At 37.2% G+C, this 19015-nt stretch overlaps 2 protein-coding genes across 2 annotated transcripts; both read right to left on the reverse strand.

Annotated features, from left to right (window-relative positions):
- Positions 1-9995: 9995 nt before the first annotated feature.
- Positions 9996-11027, reverse strand: LOC129752720 (uncharacterized). Its single transcript, XM_055748491.1, has one exon. It carries the CDS (start codon positions 11025-11027, stop codon positions 9996-9998), a length of 1032 nt encoding a protein of 343 aa, XP_055604466.1.
- A 318-nt stretch (positions 11028-11345) lies between these two features.
- On the reverse strand, positions 11346-13021 carry LOC129757995 (uncharacterized). Its single transcript, XM_055755415.1, has 5 exons — positions 12847-13021; positions 12520-12772; positions 12344-12441; positions 12158-12283; positions 11346-12089 (listed from the first exon to the last, which is right to left on the reverse strand). Exons 1-5 carry the CDS (start codon positions 12982-12984, stop codon positions 11346-11348), a joined length of 1359 nt encoding a protein of 452 aa, XP_055611390.1. The 5' UTR covers positions 12985-13021.
- Positions 13022-19015: the final 5994 nt, after the last annotated feature.

The following is a 19015-nucleotide window of genomic DNA, read 5'->3' on the forward strand; positions in this document are numbered from 1 at the left end:
CCTCATGAAACCTCAAAATGTGGAAACATTCCATATATTTTTTTTTGTATCTTTTAAAATAAAGATATTATGAAACAAAGAAAAAAAAAGCGGCCCATGATACCCCACTCTCCCCTATTATTTAAAAAAAAAAGTTGAAAAAACGACGTAAAGGGGGACTAAAGGATTTTTTTTTTTCAAGGAATTACCAGATCTCGACGTTCAATTTAGTCATTTGACAACAAAATTAAAATTTCGATTTCCAAGATTTCCTTTAGAATCCTAAGGTTTATTTTTGGCATAAAATTTGATTCGAGGTTTCGATGTTTTATGCATTTCTTAGTAAATACTCTGGCATTAAAATTAATTTCATTTTCTTCGATTTCGTTTGGTCTCCCTTCTGTGATTTTTTAGAGTAAGAAAAACGAAACTAAAATCGCTTAATTAAGTCCGATTGAGCTGAAATTTTCACAGGTCAGTTTTTTGGCCGATCTACAAAATGTACTTGGTCGGTTTCAGAAATTTGACATGACCCATTTGGCTGCCACCCTAATCTACACTCATTAACAGTCAAATGGCTTAAAACTTTGTCAAACTGGATCCAAACTAGTTCTATAAAAAGTTGGGTTGAAAATGGTAATGATGCAACAGTGCGGTTTCTTTGTTCGAAATTTAGGTCTAAACCGGCTGTTTGTACTACGGATACAGGTGCTCTAAATAGGTTTTCTGTATTTGTATATTTTGTATCTGTATGACATAATTAATACATCCTAGGAATGATGATTCATTATGTAAGTTGTGAACTACAGTTTCTCTGAAAATTAAAATAAAGATGATAAAAAAATTCAAATGCTTATAACTTGAACGGCTTTGCTGTATTTAAGTGTAACATTGATTTTTAAGTGGCATAAAAAACACCTTAATGAGTCTCAACTATTTATATTGGTCACTCTAAGGACGAACGTCACACAACATTGTGCACACTGTCAAAATACTTCACAAGTACATTAGTGTGTGAAATTTCACACATTTTGGAAATAAGTACATTAAATATGTGAAGGTACTGCTGCACATTTTTGTGAAACACCGCTTAAGAAACGAAATGTTAGCGTTTCACACATTATGCAAAAAACGTTTAAAACGGGAAGGGCTGTTGTCTCCTGAGCCGATGTCCGTGAGTTCGAGCCCAAGAGTAACAATGGAACACAGCTGTACCGGATAAGTTTTTCAATAACGATCCGCCAACTGCAACGTTGATAAAGTCGCGAATGCCAAAAAGATGGTAAAACGACTATAATCGAAACAAAAATAAAAAAAATAAAAAAAAGAAAAAATATAAAACGGGAAAATGTAAAGAGAGCCGCCATTTTTATAAATGATTTAAACCGAATGTTTTTGAAGTGCTTTTATTTATTAAAATGAGGATTCAAAATAATTTTTTTTCGTTTTTTTTTAAACTCCTCTTCCATTTCGCCAAACAGTTCCTCGCCAAAGAGCACCAACAGCAAGCAGGTTGAGTCCGAAATCTTTAAAAAGGAACAAAATAATTTAATAGTATGATGTTTATAGATTTTAATAATGGCAGCAACTTACATTTGACTCGTTACGACGATCCAGCCGTATAAATTCTTCGACGTATTTGTTTGTACATTCTAAATCTTTCCTGCTGCAAACCAGAAAATCTGCCCAGTCCAACCCACAAGCTGAAACTAGGGTGGTCTAACCGGTTTTACCGAAACCGGTAAAACCGGTAAAACCGTCCATTTTCCAATACCGGAAATACCGACTTTTGGGACGGTAAAAAACCGGGATTTCCGGTAAATTTTTCATCAACTTTTCATCATCTTTTCATCATCGGCACTGTAATAAAATTGACACAGCTAAATGTTTTTTTTACCAAATATGTATGAATACAAATACTTATATTTTGTTCAGTCAGTTTCAAACTCTCAGCTCAATAAACCTTGCTACAAGGTTTAAGTATGTGAGATATGATTGTTGCTAAAACTTGCCGATATACTTTTTGAATTAAAGCTAGAGTGGCGTTTAAAAAAGCATTGACAAGCTGCCATCTCTCACTCAGATGAAATATTTTCATGAGACTTTACACATTTCAGTTCAGCTATCGAACTAACGCTTCACAACATTTCAAGACTGTACAAGTGAACAATGACTGAAAAAAGAAACAGCTTCAAGAAATTTAAGATTGCTTAATTATCATATCACAGTAGTTTTCATTGAAAAACTGGAATTTGATCAAAAGATGCGAACATGTTTTATCTATAAACAAGCCAAGTTTTTCAAAATCGTTCTAAACGGTAAAGGGCTTTCAAAAATTAAAAACCAAAAATGTTGATTGGAAACTTCCTACTTTGTTTTAAAAATTAAAATGTTTCAATAGAGCCAGCATTTAAACACATGTTGAAATATTTGTTTGAAATTTCTTTATCAATATTTTCAAGTTAATTGATGAAACTCTGTTGTTTTTATTTTTAATGCTGTTGAAGCATTTTCTTTTTCCGACAAAGCAGTAAAAAAGTTTTTATAAATTTGCAACAGTATTATAGCAACAAAGAGCGTATGGATCAGATCCAAACAATTATATTTATTGCTGAATTTTGACTGATTTTTTGAAAGATTTTCTTTTCTATTCGTTTGTTTTAATTTTGGAAAGGCAAACATAATGCTATCACGACCTAGGTTGCGAGGAAAACATCCGTATTTAAGACAACAATAATCTGTAATTTTGTGAGTCAACCAATAACTTTGTGACAGTGTTTGAGTTTGTTTGGTAATTGATTAAGTTATTTTTTAACGGAAAATCTTTTTGTTTACCAAATTTCGTATCATTTTATGAAACACTATAAAAACTGTTACTAAATCTGTAAAATCTATTCTTTAATACTGTTCTACAGAGAGGACAAGAATTCGTCGCAAACTATATGAAACTTCTATTATTTCTGCATCCTCAATGTGAAATTAAAATAATAAAATGACGATGATAAATATCATGATTATCATGAGGGTGATGATAGATTTATTACAAAGTGATAATTTAAATGCTTAATGCAATATTTTTTAATTGAAAATGTTGCAAAATCTGCTTGTGATATAGCTCAGTTGGCAAGACTGTTGTCTCCTGAGCCGATGTCCGCGAGTTCGAGCCCAAGAGTAAACATCGAACACAGTTGTACCGGATAGTTTTTCAATAACGATTCGCCAACTGCAACGTTGATAAAGTCGCGAATGCCATAAAGATGGTAAAACGACTATAATCGAAACAAAAAAAAAAATATTGCGTTATAAATTCTGCGCATTTTATGCCATTACATCTGCAATTAGACGAAATCTTTTCATGAATTCGATATACTTCGAAAATTACCGGTTTTACCGGTTTTATCGGTTTCGAAAATTCCAAATACCGAAATACCGGATTTGAAAAAAACCGGTAAATCCGACCACCCTAGCTGAAACATGATAACACCTTTAAATAACTTTTTCTAACATCACGTTTAACACAAACTACCGCCAAAATTGCCTAGTAAAGGATCGGGAAAATCCAAATCCAGCATAAGCTTTAAACGCTTTTTTTTAGAATTTGCCATTTTAAACTCTGTAAATAAACACAAATACAACCCGACATTCACTTGAAATTCAAGTGATGGGGAAGTGAATATTTTTTCTCACTTTAAATTCAAGTGAAGATTGAAGTGAATGTGGAGGAATTCACTTGAAATTGAAGTGACTGCCAAGTGAAATGTATTTGTCGCACTTGAATGGAAGAAAATCACTGGATCCTTGTTTTTAAGTGAAAAATCATGTGTATTTTAAGAGTGCAGTGTAGTCTATGGCCCGCTTAATGCTTTTGATTGTTTTGTATAGCTAAAGTGTTGCCAGTTATATTTATGTTTAAATTTTTATTCACAATAAGAGCGGGAAAAATTATAATGTTTAATGCAGGGGTGAGCAAAGCGCGGCCCGCGGGCCGCATGCGGCCCTCGAGAGGTTCTTGTGCGGCCCGCGAAGCTTTTTCAAATTTATTTTTTTTTCGTTTTTTTTCTTCGATGAATTGTTAATTGTAATAAATACTAGTCCATACTAAACATTAAAAAAATGTATGTCAGTAACTTTATCAAATATGCCTTTGACTCATAATTATTTGAGTACTTTTTTTCAAGCGTTTTTAGCATTTATTGTGTTCTGTTTAAATCAAACGTGTAATATTATTAATTTGCAAAAAATATTATAGGCTTTTAAATTCATATTACATTTTTCCTTTTTATTTAATAAGCACTTAAAAATGTACAATATATGATACTTGGACGGAAGAACAAACAATAAATTGGAAGGGTAAAGATGAATTTTCTAAGTCCGTTGCTCAAATACCAACAAAAAATGGAGAGTGGTCTTATCGACATGACTCGACATGAGTTCTCGACAAAAATAATATCAGTGATTTGTTTGAAAAAATCTGGGACGACTATTTCCAGAAATTTCGTATAGAAATCAAGCCAAACATCGTTAAATTCAGTCACTTTACTTTAAAATTACTTTGAAATCCACATTATCAAAGTTAGATTTGCTTAAGGAATCCTATCCCAGTGCAGTGGTATCTTTATTAAGTTTAGAATAAACATAAAATTCAAAATGCAATTTTTGACGAAATATGTTTAATAAACTGCAAAATAATTTCATCTAAATCTGTAAAATTTTGAATCTGCAAAATTATGATTTTTTCTGTGATCAAAACAATAATGTTATACATCTCAATGCAATAATCTTTTACGAAACTTCAAACTAAAAACAAATTTTTAACCGTTTGTTTGAAAAGAAAGAAGAAAGCAAATAGTGGCTATCAAGAAAGGAAAAAATATGGATAAGCATTCGATTCAATGTAAAACCCTTCCAAAGGCGATAAAGTAACGTTTAGTTCAGTCAGTCACTCAGTTTATTGATGGTGATTTTTTTAAGAGGAAACAGCAGGAAAGTTTGACTGGGGTTCAAGAAATCAAGATTGAGAACTGGAAGCTTCACGAAACTAAAAATCAGTGAATTTGGGAATTCTTATGTTATTTCAACTTTTTTTTCACTTTCTAATGTCATCGTTTGTAGCGTAAAAATAAGGTTTTACAGAAAGATTTAAATTATTGAAAAAAAAAATTAAAAAATACATTAAAAAAAGGAATTTTTGAAAATATTTTTTTATAAATATTCTCAATGTTACGCTTAGAAAATAAATATTTATAAAAATTCTAAATATTACGCTTAAAAAAGAGTGATTTAAAAATATGTTTTCTTTCTCTAACTTATCACTGTGATATATCTCCAGAAGACTTTGGAAAGTTTTTTTTTTATCAAGAAAACGGTTCAAATTTTTCATGAATTTTACAAAGACCTCAAAAATTATCATTTTTGATTAAAAAAAAACAAATCAAATGATGTCTTTTTTCGAAAGGACAAATTTTTGTTAAAAAATTAAAATCAAGCAGAAAATTGGATTATTCCAAAATTTTCATAAAAATTAAGTACCTGATAAACTTTGGTTGGTATTGTCTGTTTTGTGTATAAAAAACTGCTTGAACTTCCCTTTAAACTTTTTTGATAAATAATATATGAATTCTTGTTTTCTTTCCTTTTTTCAGTTTTTAATTGTCAAAAGTTTGTTTTTAAAAGAATGACGTTTAATTTGAATATTATCGAGCACAATCCATGCAGTTTTTTAAATTTTTATTAAGTGATATTGTGAGTGTGGCCCGCCGGTAAGATTTGGAATTCAAATTGGCCCGTTGATTCAAAAGGTTGCTCACCCCTGGTTTAATGAATATTCAATAAACGATATCTTTTACTGTTAACAGTTCCTAAGTAAAGTTCTGGTTTCTGCTCATCCGAAAACCGGTTCGACACAAAACCCATCTATCTGACATTTATGAATATGTGGGGGTCCAACAAATACTTTGATAGCTATCACGGATCTTCCGGAAAATTTGGCAAGAAAAACCCAAAAAGCACTCTAAATGGCTAATGTTAAAATCAATTTAGCACTACACAAGCACATATTTGAAGTTTTCTTCTACGAACTCACTCACGGCAGTTTTGTTTTGAAGTAAAATTTCCATTTTGAAAAAAAAAACCGACGATTTGCAAAAAATCGTACTGCATTGCACTATGAGACAGCCCCATACAATGAGGCGGCAAAAAGAAGTAGAATAATATTGATGTATTTGAAAAAAAAAAGATTTTATTTACCAAACTGCCCACAGTTTCATCCCATCGAAGAATAGTGGCTCAGAGTCAAGCGTAATCTGATATGACAAAGTGGTGAAAAAATAAGGCCGATACGGTTGATGTTGCTACTGTGCAGAAATTTATGGGAAATATTCGACGAAAACTTCGAAAAGTCATCATAACAGCAACCTATTTTCCCTAGTTAATTCCCTAGTTAAATTCCCTAGTAATAAAAATCCCTCCATAAACATATTTTTCCCAATTTTGTACGTTATTTCCTCATGGTGAAATCAGGAATTGCATTTTTTATATCTTACTAGCTGACCCGGTGTGCTTTGCTACACCTTCCAGAAGTTATTGAAATTTGTGGTACCGTAAAACGGGGTAACATTGATCACCGGGGTAAATTTGACCAACAATAAACTTTTCCACATTATCATCAATAACTCAATCTAAAGTTTGAATTTTTAAAAACTATTTTCTACGTATGAAAGCCTATTAGATTAGTAGCGAATAAGCAAAATTGGGTGAGTATTTGAAAAAAAATTTCTGTTAGTAAACACCTATTTTCAAAATCTTGAAATATCTATTTTTTCAGGGCTCGCAAACAAACAGTTCTCCTGATGATACCAAAAAGCATTTAGAAGCAAACGGGTTGTTTAATGTGAAAGATCAACTTTTTTTTCTTTGTATATGAACAGTTTTAGTGCTATTTTTATAGTCATTTCAGGATAAATTTTTGATATTTAAAATCTAAGGACATTTTCCAAGAGTAAGCCCGTATAAGATAAATGGACTGGAACCCTACCAAATCGTTAACTTTGAATATAAAATGAAATTGGAAATAGGGGAAGGCCCTAGGGGAATTTGTGAAGGTAAAATTTCATTTGTATTTTGAAGCTCAAACTATTTAGCAAGTATTAAAATTTTTGCCCCTGAATGTAGGCAGCATCTTAGTTCTTTTTTCGATTAAAAATATTTTTAAAATAAAACGTTCAAAACCAAGGTTAAATTGATGAATGAGCATATGTAAATATTATGAAGGTGCTCTGTATCCTTTATGATCAAGAAAATTCGCTAAAGCCGTCAGAATTAGAGACTGATCAATGTCACCCCAAAGCATCAGATTCTGAACAGAAACGAAAACGATTTTTTAATCAAATTTAAAGTAGTTTAATAAATTTCTGCATCCATGTTTAACGTTCATAGGAGTCCAGTACTGGTTTTAAAAATATAAAACATGCCACATTCACATATAAAGCAAAAATAATCGAAATATATTGAAAAAAGTGATCAATATTACCCCGGATTACGGTACCTAGTTATTTATTTTTTTTCATTTCAACATTCTAAATTCAATTTTAAATTAAATGTTTTTTCAAAATAAAATTGTAACTTTTTTAAATTTTGAAATATTAATTATTATTTTCACAATTAGTGTTTTAATCCTTTTTATGACTCTGGATTTCTTTGCTTCATAAGATCATAACTTATACCAACATATTTTTTTTATGTATGGAATCTTCGCTGCCCTCTCCTAGAAACATTTTTTGTAATAAAATAACGCTACGGGGAACCCCCCCTACATATACTCTACCTGGTAGGAGGGAGTCAAGATCAAACATTTCGTGCTTTCAAACATCGTCTGGTTTCATTTGTTCGATAAGTAAGTGCAAAACAATCGTATGTGAGCTCCCGTCTTCTCAAACAGTATCCCCAATTGAAGGAGAAAGAAGTCTCAAATAAGCAAATAACCATTTTAACGCATCTAAATTAAGCTTGCCAGATTGCCCGGTTTTATGCAACATTTCGAGAAAGTCCGGTCCGGCCCGGTTGCCCGGTATCGTGAAAAAAGTCCGGATATTGCCCAGATTTTTTTCACAATTTTTACAAAGAAACCAAAAAAAATCAAAGTTTTTGAGTAAGTTTCAGCAAATTCGATTATCGGTATGGAAATTTTCAACGGTTGTTTCAAATAATTTCGCTGATTTACTTTTCAAACCTTTAAATATTTAAGTGTTCTAAAAAGTTGTTGGAAGTCTGCAATTACATTAATAAAATATTAATTTCGATTTTTTTTGCATTTTTTCTTTGCTTTTATATATAGATAATAACACCTTAATTTTGCTCGGTTTTTGCCCGGTTTTTGGATTGAAAAAATTGAAATCCATGCCCGGATTTTGCCAGGTTTTTTTGAAAAAAATGCCCGGAATTGCTAGGCCCGGATGGTAGTGAAAAAAATTCTGGCAACCTTAATCTAAATGCTTTCTCATGCCAAAGTTGTTTCCATTGTTGTTTACATGCTCGATTAGTTCTCGAGCCCAGAGATGAATATACTTTCAAGTTTAAAGTCTCTTTAATCAAACAATCAATCAATCCATTAGTTTTCGAGTTATGCGAAAAATTGTAAAGAAGCCTCCCTCTCTCCTTCCGATCAACCAACTGGAAGGAGGCAGTAGTACCAAATGTTCACAGAATTATTCCTTGTGCTCAAATACCCTCCCAAGCCAAATTTTGTTCCATTTCCTGGGTAAGTTCCCGAGTGATGTAAAAAATAGTATGTGACCACCCTCCTTCCTTACGATTTTCCGACTTGAAGAACGCAAGGTTCTCAAAATATCATAGAAACCTTTCTCGTAATCAAATACCTTCCCACGACAAATTTGCTTCCATTTGCTTGATCATTTCTCCAGTTATGTTGAAAATTGCAAAGGAGCCCCCTCCCCACTTTCAATCTCCTCACTGGAAGGAGGGAGGGGTACCAAATATTCATAGAACTATTTATCGTACCCAAATACCCTTTCTAGCCAAATTTGGGTTCATTTGCTCGAATACGTTTCAAGTTATGCAAATAAAAGGGGTTAAAGCCCCCCCCCCCTTCTTTCTGTATCTCCAATGGAAGGAGGAAGGGGTCTGAAATAATCACAGAATCATTTCTCATATTCCACTACTCTCCCATGCCAAATTTTGTGCCATTAGCTAGATTAGTTCTCCAGTTATGTAAGAAATTGTAAGGTTGGCCCCCTCCCCCCTTGCTATCTCCCCACTGGAAGAAGGGAGGGGCACCAAATATTCTTATAAACATTCCTCGTACCCAAGTACCCACCCATGCCAAGTTTGGTACGATTTGCTCAATCAGTTCTCGAGTTATGAAAACTTATAACTTTTATATGAGGGACCCCCTCGGAGGGGGCAGGGGGTCTCAAACTATAATAGGAACCTTCCCCGGCCTCCAATACTCCCACCTACCAAGTTTCACATAAATCGGTTCAGTAGTTTCCGAGTCTATAGGGAACAGACAGACAGACAGACAGACAGACAGACAGAAATTCATTTTTGTATAATATATAGATATGCTGGAGATAGCTTCGTTTACAAAATATTGCCATGAAGGGCACTAGCCCGATCGTCTTTAAAATAATGTTTCATCACTGTTCTGGAAGAGGTCAAAGTCAAATGCTCCAAGTGCATTTTGGGATGATGAGAGTACCAAAACATCTGATTCACAACACCAAGAATCGACTACGAGAAAAAACGGAACAGGTTTACTAGAAAGAAATTTCAATCACCCGAAATTAAGGTGTTCGCAAGTTCATTTTTTAAGGGATCGAAATGAGGATGTTTCATTGTTGCTTCACATTTTTTTCAAAATCAAACAACATTCTAGATTTATAGTATTTTTAATTTTTGTTATATTCTTGAATCATTCTTAAAATGTTTTGGTAAGTTTTTCTTTCAAGAACCACGATTTGGTTATGTTTCACTCACCCAATCATTTTAACTACAAATGCTCAAGTGGATGGAAATGTTGGGAATGTTGGAGGTAGCGGATTTTCTGTACTTGGTAAAACTGGTAAGTATCCAGTAGTAGTTGTTGGTCGTCGATAGGGTCCCACAATGATTGGCTTTGATATGATGAACTCAGGGCCAGTTGGATATGCGTAAGGAACGATGTTGTTTGATTTTGATGGCAAGTTTGAAACTGATTCACAAATACAGCTATATCCGGCCTCAGCAACCAATTCCGCTGCCACGGCTTGCACTAGTGGGAACCATGATATATACGACGATACGCACTGCATGAAGGTTTGCATTAGACGTCGAGGTTCTTCACAGTGGTGACGACGAACTGTCATTTGACATTGTTTAACCTCATCACTGAGCATTTCCGGAACATCAAACTGAGTATACAGGAACTCCAAGTCATACCCTCGTTCTCGACTGTAGAACCCTGCCCGGAGAACATACGTCAAAGCTATATCCGCGATATCTGGTTGTTCCATAATGTTACCAATACAGTACTGCTGAAGAGAGCGCAGAGGAACATTTTGAATCAAGAAAGCCTCTTTCATAAACTTTTTCAGATCATCATTCGAGTATCTGAGCCGATGTGGACCTTCGATGGTGTATCCATAATATTGGTAGTAGCACAGAAATGAACGATGAGCTCGATCTAAAACATCATTCTGAGCTATGGAAGCCAATGATTCGTTGAGACAGCTCTGGATGTGTACATTGGCTTTCTCATCGTATTGAACTTTCGTCAATGCTGCAGTAATGAGAGGTCCAATTATTTCACTACTAGTCCGGTTCCAAGCTTGCAGATCAATTAGAATACAATAAACCAATTGCTTCGTACTTGGTTCTGCAGGAAACCCGGACATAATGTATCGATTGACGGTTGGCACAGAAATGTTGAGGTACTGAGCACATTCTGAATAAGAATCCACTATCGAGCGATAGAATGGGGACCTCCAATACTGTTGACAGACCACCACCTGGAAAGCTGCAACGTATGTTGTGACCAAAAACGTAAACTGCATAGCGCTTAACTTGTAACAGGTGAGTTTAACGACTGTGTGCTTGCTTGTCGGCTTTGAATTGATTTTATAGCGAACGATTTTTTCCTGGCAGAAACAGTTTTCGTTTTTGACCACGGATTGTATACTAGTTTATGTTGCATGGTCGAGGAAACAAATTAAGTCGTTATGGAACTGGTTGAAAATAACAGAAGTAAACAAAATAATTCAATTGTGTACATATGCACCAATTTTTTTTTAAAGATGGCAAATAAGGACTAGGAAATATAAGCATTTATTGAATAAATTAATCAAAAAATATTAATGACAACTGATAACCGGTTATTTTCTATTCATTTGACCGTCGAGGGTCTTCCCTATAATTTTGTAATTTGTTAAATTGCTGTCTACTTTTTGGGTTCCACAATATGTTTTGAACCACTCCTGAAGCTTACGGTTCTCTTCCTGAAGTTTATTTCGCTCTTCTTTTTGCAGTATCGTTATGGCTTTGACCCGGTTGATTTTCTCGAACATAAACTCAAACTCTGGGGGACATTCCAGCTGACCAGTGTGCCCTTGTGTGACTCGATTCCGGAAGTAATGTTCATCACTTTCGCACTCGTACTGGGAACAGTTCTTTGCCAAAGCCAGAATAAGACTTCCTCGTTCCAGCAGTGCGTTCAAATGTTTTAGAACTTGATGAACGTCATACGAATCTATTTTCATGCGTTCAAAATGGTTCGCATTCAACTTGATCAATTTGAGTTTCAGTTCATCCATTGATTGTTCTAGAATCCTTTTTTCGTGTCTTCTGGTTAAAATTTTTCTGGTTCCATCGATTTCCACCTCTGTTACACGTTTGTGGAGCACCTTGATGGTTCTGTTGTACTCTTTCATTTTTTTGCGATTGGAATCAATCAGTTTAAGAGTTTTCTCATCCTCGCTGTATAATTTGTTGAAGGCCTTTTCTTTCTCCGGGTGAAGGATAGTTGCAAAATAATTGTCGACTATAGATTGTATTTCCGAATGCAGGGCTTCCATTTTGTTGATTTCATGATCACGAAGCCGGTCGCGTTTTTCTATGTGCTGAAATTTGATATACAAAATTGTAAATTGTTTGTAGCCCCGCCATTCCGTCAAACGCCAATATTTACAAAATTGATGTTGCCGTCATTCTTTTTGATGAAACCAATACGGTCGTCATGCAAACCGTTTTGCATGGCATCTTCCAATGAATACAGTGCACCTTCCATCTGTTGAATGTTATCGTTTTGATGATCCTAAACAAAAAACCGAAACTGATGAGTAATTTTTAATAATTTTTAAAAATTTGTACCTACTGATTTAAGACTAATATCTTGATTAAATTCATCTAACTTATATCGGCAGTCCTTTTTATATTGCTCAGACAGCTTTTCAATGAAGAATTTATGCATTTCTGTAATGTTTCGTTAATTAAATTAGAAAACATGTGTAAGTTATAACGGGATCAAAACGGCTTTCGAAGTTTACCGACCCAAATAATACTCAATCAATCGTTTCAATCGATGCAGATTTCTCGAATAAACATCTTCAATCTCTTCGCGGTCTTTGAGCAATCGGTCAATGCATACGTTTTTCCTATCGAGAGTATGCTTGGAACCTTGCATGATTTGCTCAAGCTCTTCTCGGATCACTTGAAATTTTACATCGGAACACATTTTTTCCCAATCTCCAAAAACCCGCTTCTCAGTTTCCAACGTAAATTGTTGTTCCCGTTTGAGGTGATCCTTTTAAAAATATTTATCTTTTAATAAGCAATAACCTTCAATAAAATTTTCATTATCGCAATCCTAAACCTTACCCGAACATGTTGCTTCTTCTTCTCCTCGGCGGCTCTTTGTTTTGCTTTCTTTTTTTCTAGTTTCTTTAGCTTTTTCAGCTCAGCTGCAGTTGGGGGTGCGGTTTCTTTGGACGTTTCGACAGGTTCAAGAAACTGCATTTTTAGCGAGTTATTTTGGTGATCTTCCTCTGATGAATTGAACTTTTCTTTATTTGTCAATATTCCCACAGCATACCTGATTTTTTTTATCGCGATGGAAAATTATTCTTAAACATCTTCACCATCGACATATTCTTAAATCTTCGTTTTTAGAAATAAAGTTTGTAGATGAAAATATACTAACCAATTATTAATTTAAATTTCTCCATCACCTGTTTTCAAAATCTGCTTTCAAAATTTGTTCTGCTCATTTTCGTCTTTGCTTTAGTTTGAAACGTATCAATTAGTTAAGGCTAGAAAAGCTACTTCAACAACGTTTTTGATTGCCCGGCTGGGCGTTCACTAATGGTCTCCAGGAGTTATTGATTTGGCGGGACTTTCTTCCCAAACTCTACTGCACGAGTGGAACTATTGCGACTAGTAAATGTGTGGATAGGAAATTATGATCTGTATGATTGAAATTTAATTCTTGATTTGAAAACTGAAATTTACTTTAGGGGAACATTAATTTAGAAAATAGAACACAACAACTGGATTTTGATGATCGACCATACATTTTTCTAAGTTTTATTGAATCGTTTTCATTTTGCTTTTCACGGGAAGCAATTATCCCATCACTTTCGGTTTTTGTTTTTAGGTTTCGAATTGGAGAACGAATTGTTATAAAAAAGGTAAAGGTATTTGCAGGTTGGTGGTACACTCGATGTGGCCATGATGCTCGGTGGTCGACTCGTTGGGGGACTTGCAGTAGGCGGATGATGTCAGGTAAGGCTACGACGACGGTTGTTGACCAGGATGGTGTTTCTACGGTAGGTAGGCGTCTCGTGACAATTCTTCGGGAACAGGACAGGTCTTTGTTGATGGAGACCTGGGATGCTTTTTGTAGGCTGAACACCACAAGATCTATGTTGACGGAGACCTCTGTTGTTCGCTAAATGGATCTATGTTGACGGAGATCCGTGAGGTTTTTCTTGGATGCTATGCACGATGTCTTTGTTGACGGAGACCTGTGATCGTTCTGTCCAGTGCCTGGCATCAGGCCTGTGTTGGCGGAGCACAATGATGCTCGGCAATGTTCGGGAGCGATATCCCAGAGCACTTTCACCACATGTGTGATGTCACCGATTTATCGATGGTAGCTTGTTCGGTCGGAATGGCAAGTCTTTGCAACTGACGCTTCGTAAAGGCCTTCCTTCACAATATTCCCGATATGTATTGCATAGGGGATTTCTCGACCTATTCACACACTCGCGGGCAAACTGGGGTAAACTTTTGGCGGTTTCTTTAGTCACTGAATTGGTATTACGGACTAAATAGAAATTTTCGACGTCGCTTAAATCGCGCACCCGAACTGAACGATCGTTTTCCAAGAAGAGGCCTCATGTACCGTCAGGGGTCCTATATATATCCTTCGACCCATCTTCCATCTCCTTCATTTCCGCCAAAAATCTTATCCCCATCGTTGACACACCTTCTCGGTGACAGGAGCAGTACAATTTTTGTTTTATGGTTGGTGTCAATATGATTTTCAATTCTATGTTTTTGTTTTTCAATTTTTATAGCGCATTCAAATTTGAAATTTTGAATTGCGATGTTCCCTTTTTGCAATATTACTATTTAATTTCATTTATTTATTTTTTCAAGAATAATTGAATAAGTTTTGAATGAGCCTAAGTAATTAATTTTCATAAATAAATAAATACCTAAATATGAACCAAACTAACAAATATACAAATAAATAAATAACGGAAAACAAACTAACTAATGGTGACAACAACCCGAGGCTACTAAACACAAATACGACATAACTCAAAAACTTAACAGTGCAGTATAATGTTGTAATCTGGGTTTAGGAATTTAAGGAAAATTAACAAAAATAAATATAAAAATAGTCCATCAATCCATCAATCCAGTTGACCCAAGCAGCAGAGTTTTTATTGTAAACAGCAGAAGGCTGGTTTTCTCCTGGATCCTGTTCAGGATCACTTTGCAGAGTACTTTGAGGGTTGTACAGATCAACGTTATGCCTCGCCAGTTACCGCACTCTGTCAGGTCTCCTTTCTTCGGGACCTTTACGAGGATACCCTGCATCCAGTCGGCCGGGAATGTTGCAGTATCCCAGATGTCAGTGAAAAGACGGTGCAACATTTGTGCTGACAAGGCAGGGTCGGCTTTGAGCATTTCAGCACTAATGCAATCGATTCCAGGCGCTTTGTTAGATTTCATGTTTTTGATTGCCGCTTCTATTTCAGCCAGCGAGGGCGCTTCCGAGTTGACACCATTTATGCGACTTATTGTGGGCGCCTCGAGCTGCAGCTTCTGTTGGCCATCGCTATTTGTAACTCGGAAAAGTTGTTTTTTCCGCTGAGTACTTCCTCGGAGATGAGCCAAGGATGTGTATTGCCTGAAAAGCTTGTATTGCAGTATTGTTCGTTCTATCCTTGAATATGCATCAGCTGTTTGGTGTCCCTACTACTAGAGTGGGGCCGATCGGATCGAGGCTATACAGCGGCGCTTCTTGCGATTTGCCCTTAGACACCTGCCTTGGCAAGACCCGTTTCACTTGCCAAGCTATGAACATCGATGCCGTCTCATAGACATAGACACTCTTCAAGCCCGCAGAAACGCAACACGAGCTTCCTTCGTCGCCGATCTCTTGACATCGCGAATTGACTGCCCCATGCTCCTAGAAGCCATTCCTCTAAGTGTGCGACCCCGTGGACTTAGAAACCAAGATCTGCGATTGTATATTCCCATTCTTTTGAACAATTATGGAGCAAATAGCGCTATCATCGGTGTAATGAAAACATTCAACCGTTTTTCTGAGCACTTCGACTTCGACGTTTCGAGAGATGTTTTTCGTAGTAAAGTTTTAAGTGTATTGAAAACCCTGTAGTTAGACTTGGTACTCTTTTTATATTAATTTTAAGTCATCATTTGTACCAATATGTGTTCCGTTGATTTGTAATAAATAAATAAATAAATAAATAAATAAATAAATAAATAAATGTAAGAACGAAAATGCTCAGTCCATCGTTTAAGCTGATCTGTTCGATCGGTCAATAACTGTCCTGCTCGGTCTTTCAGTGGCATTCTTGCATTAGTCCTTGCACCACTGAGGCGGCGAGAAATGTCATAAAGTAATCGGAAATCTCCACAGGCGGCGGCTCTTTCTCCTTCTTCGGCTAGGGAAATTGTCCAGGCTCTCTAAATCTCGTCTACAAGCTCGTTTTACTGCCTTTTCCAGCTCCGCATATCGTAAGCGGGCAGCTGCTTTGGCTGACCCGGTACATGCCTGCTCAATTCCGACTTTCCCCTTTCTCCGATCATCGACCATCCTCCAAGTTTCATCCGACATCCATTCACTTCTTCTTCCAAAAACTTTACCGAGAGTACCATGGCTCGTCGTGATAAAGGCATTCTTGATTCCACACCATTGTTCTTCGACTGTTCCGTCTGTCGGCAATTCCGAGGCTCGGGATTCTAGCTGTTCAACGTATGCCCTTTTCACCTCTGGATTCTCCAACCGGCGGACGTCGTTTCGATACCCGACTTTCTCCTCGCGCCGTTGGACACGTGCAACTCTCAGTCGTATCTCGCTAAGGACGAGGTGATGGTCAGATGCAATGTCTGCGCTTCTTTTATTGCGAACAACAAGAAGACTCTTTCTCCATTTTCGGCTGATGCAGATGTGGTCAATTTGATTTTCTGTTCGGCCATCTCGGGATACCCAAGTGACCTTATGTGCTGGTCGATGGGGGAAGAGCGATCCACCGATCACCATGTTGTTGTTGCCACAAAATTCTACAAACAGCTCTCCGTTTTCGCTTATCTGTCCTAGACCATGGCGCCCCATATTGCGCTCAAGGTCCTGATTATCGGAGCCAATCTTTGCGTTGAAGTCGCCCAAATGGATTTGAATGCCACCCTTCGGAATTTTCTCTACCACGCTGTTCAGTTGACTGTAAAACTGCTCTTTCTCCTGCAAGTCGGCAACGTCAGTTGGCGCATAACACTGGACCATTGTAAGGTTTCTAACCCGTGTTCTAAATCTGGCTACGATTATTCTTTCGTTTATCGGTTCCCATCTAATGAGGGCCGCGTAGGCCTGCGGGCTTAACAGGAAACCAACTCATTGTTCCCGAGTAGCGTGTTCTCCTCGTATGCCAGAGTAAAGCCGTACTTGCCCGGACTGTGTCTTGCGTTCTCCAGTATTAGGCCAACGGACTTCGCTCAGTCCCAGAACTTCAAGCTTGAGGATGCTAGCCTCTCTAGCAAGTTGTTCTAGTTTGCCTTGTTGGGCACGGGTTAAAACGTTCCAAGTTCCAATTCGTGTCCGTGTCTTCATGCTAAAAGTCGTCGCCAAAGTTCCAAGTAGGTCATTTCTTTCGGATTCCGTAACAATTTCAAGTCGGGAACAGTAGGTTGTTTGCTTTTTTTTTTATTAGTTGTTAACCCAGGTGGTAAATCCAATTTACGGATTGCATTCCAAGGCACGGCGAGCCACCGCGTCCCCCCAGTTTGCTACTCTGGGTCCATGGGTGCAATTGGACGACTCATGATACAATGCTAAGGAACACTGTACCCCCTACGCCATAAAGTCCACCTGGGGCCACTGACCTTTGTTCCCACCTCGAACTGTTTGACACACTTTACTTCAATAGTGGAAGGTCAATTCGCGCTAGTGCGCTCCAAGGCAATACTCGTTTCCGAATCCTCTATCAGCATTACCTCATTCTAACACAACTCGATGCGCAACCCCTCATTTGACGAGTTAGGACCCGACATCTCATCGTGTGAATGAGGTCCCCACGCAGCGCAACTACTAACTTTGTGAATTCAGTCCAAGATCCAGAAGCACAAAACAAGTTGTCGACGACACTTTCTCTGTTCAAACATGCGGGTAGGAGGGGTAAGCCCCCTAAGCCACGTGTAGGACTCAGACTCCTCCGAACTCACAAATAGTGTTGACTTAAGTCACCACTCAGCGCAACTACCCGATCTTCAAGTCGGGCGCATGACCACCCGAAGCGCAGATCGAGCTATAGAAGGCCCTCATCAGGTCACACTCGCGGTTCAGGCGCAACAATTCCCGAAACGCGTGTCGAACCCTGACACCTCCGGCAGAATGTGCCTCTCGGACACTGACGTTTAAACACGTCCCTAAGTGATCGGCCCACCGTTGGCCACCACTTTGCGCATCTAGTCATTTCGCGAATCGAGTCTATACCCACCGAAGCGCAAAACGAGTTGGCGATCGCTCTCCCTCCGGTCACGTCCGCATATCAGGGCCATGACCCCCCGAAAGCATGTTGGACCATCACGCACACACCCAAGTACCTAAGTACCCGGGTGCATCACTTCTTCTGCGCGGTTTTGGCAGACCCGTCAACAGCCTCTAGTGGGTTTGGTGTAGTTCTCTTGGCCGCACATCTGCAATACGCCGGACTTGCAAACACGTTTCCACTCTGCACCACGGGGCGGTGGAACTACGTCGCAGAGCAAGTCATTCTTGTTTGTGCAAGTGAAGACGAGTGGTTATCTTTATACTATCAACAAAATTGTGTGCTCAGTTAACGGTGTGCGGTTTTGAAAATGGGGTAAGCATTAGGTAATAAGTTGAATAATCAGTCAATTAAGTTAAAACATTTGTAGTAAAGTCATTCAAACGAGGTCCGAAAAAATATCCGAAAAAGTCGTGCTACAAAAGCTGTTCCAGACGCGCTGGATAAAAGTGCTATCTCGATGGGCATACAGACAGTATATGGAGCGTACAAAACTTACGGTGTACCAATTTCAACCATCCGATATCGTCTGAGGATTCATCAGAAAAACCACATAAATATGAATTTAGTATTTGAGTCCAAGCTTAACAAGCATTAGATATGTTTAAAATCACATACAAATATTGATTTTACGATTTTTTCTACAATTTTTGATATTTTTTTTTCCTAGAATAAACGAAGTGAATCATTTCTACCCACTGGGACCTTAAAGCACAACTACCTACTTTTAGGTTGTTGTTTCTTAA

Source organism: Uranotaenia lowii, chromosome 3 (genome assembly GCF_029784155.1).
Source record: "Uranotaenia lowii strain MFRU-FL chromosome 3, ASM2978415v1, whole genome shotgun sequence".
Classification (NCBI taxonomy): Eukaryota; Metazoa; Arthropoda; class Insecta; order Diptera; family Culicidae; genus Uranotaenia; species Uranotaenia lowii.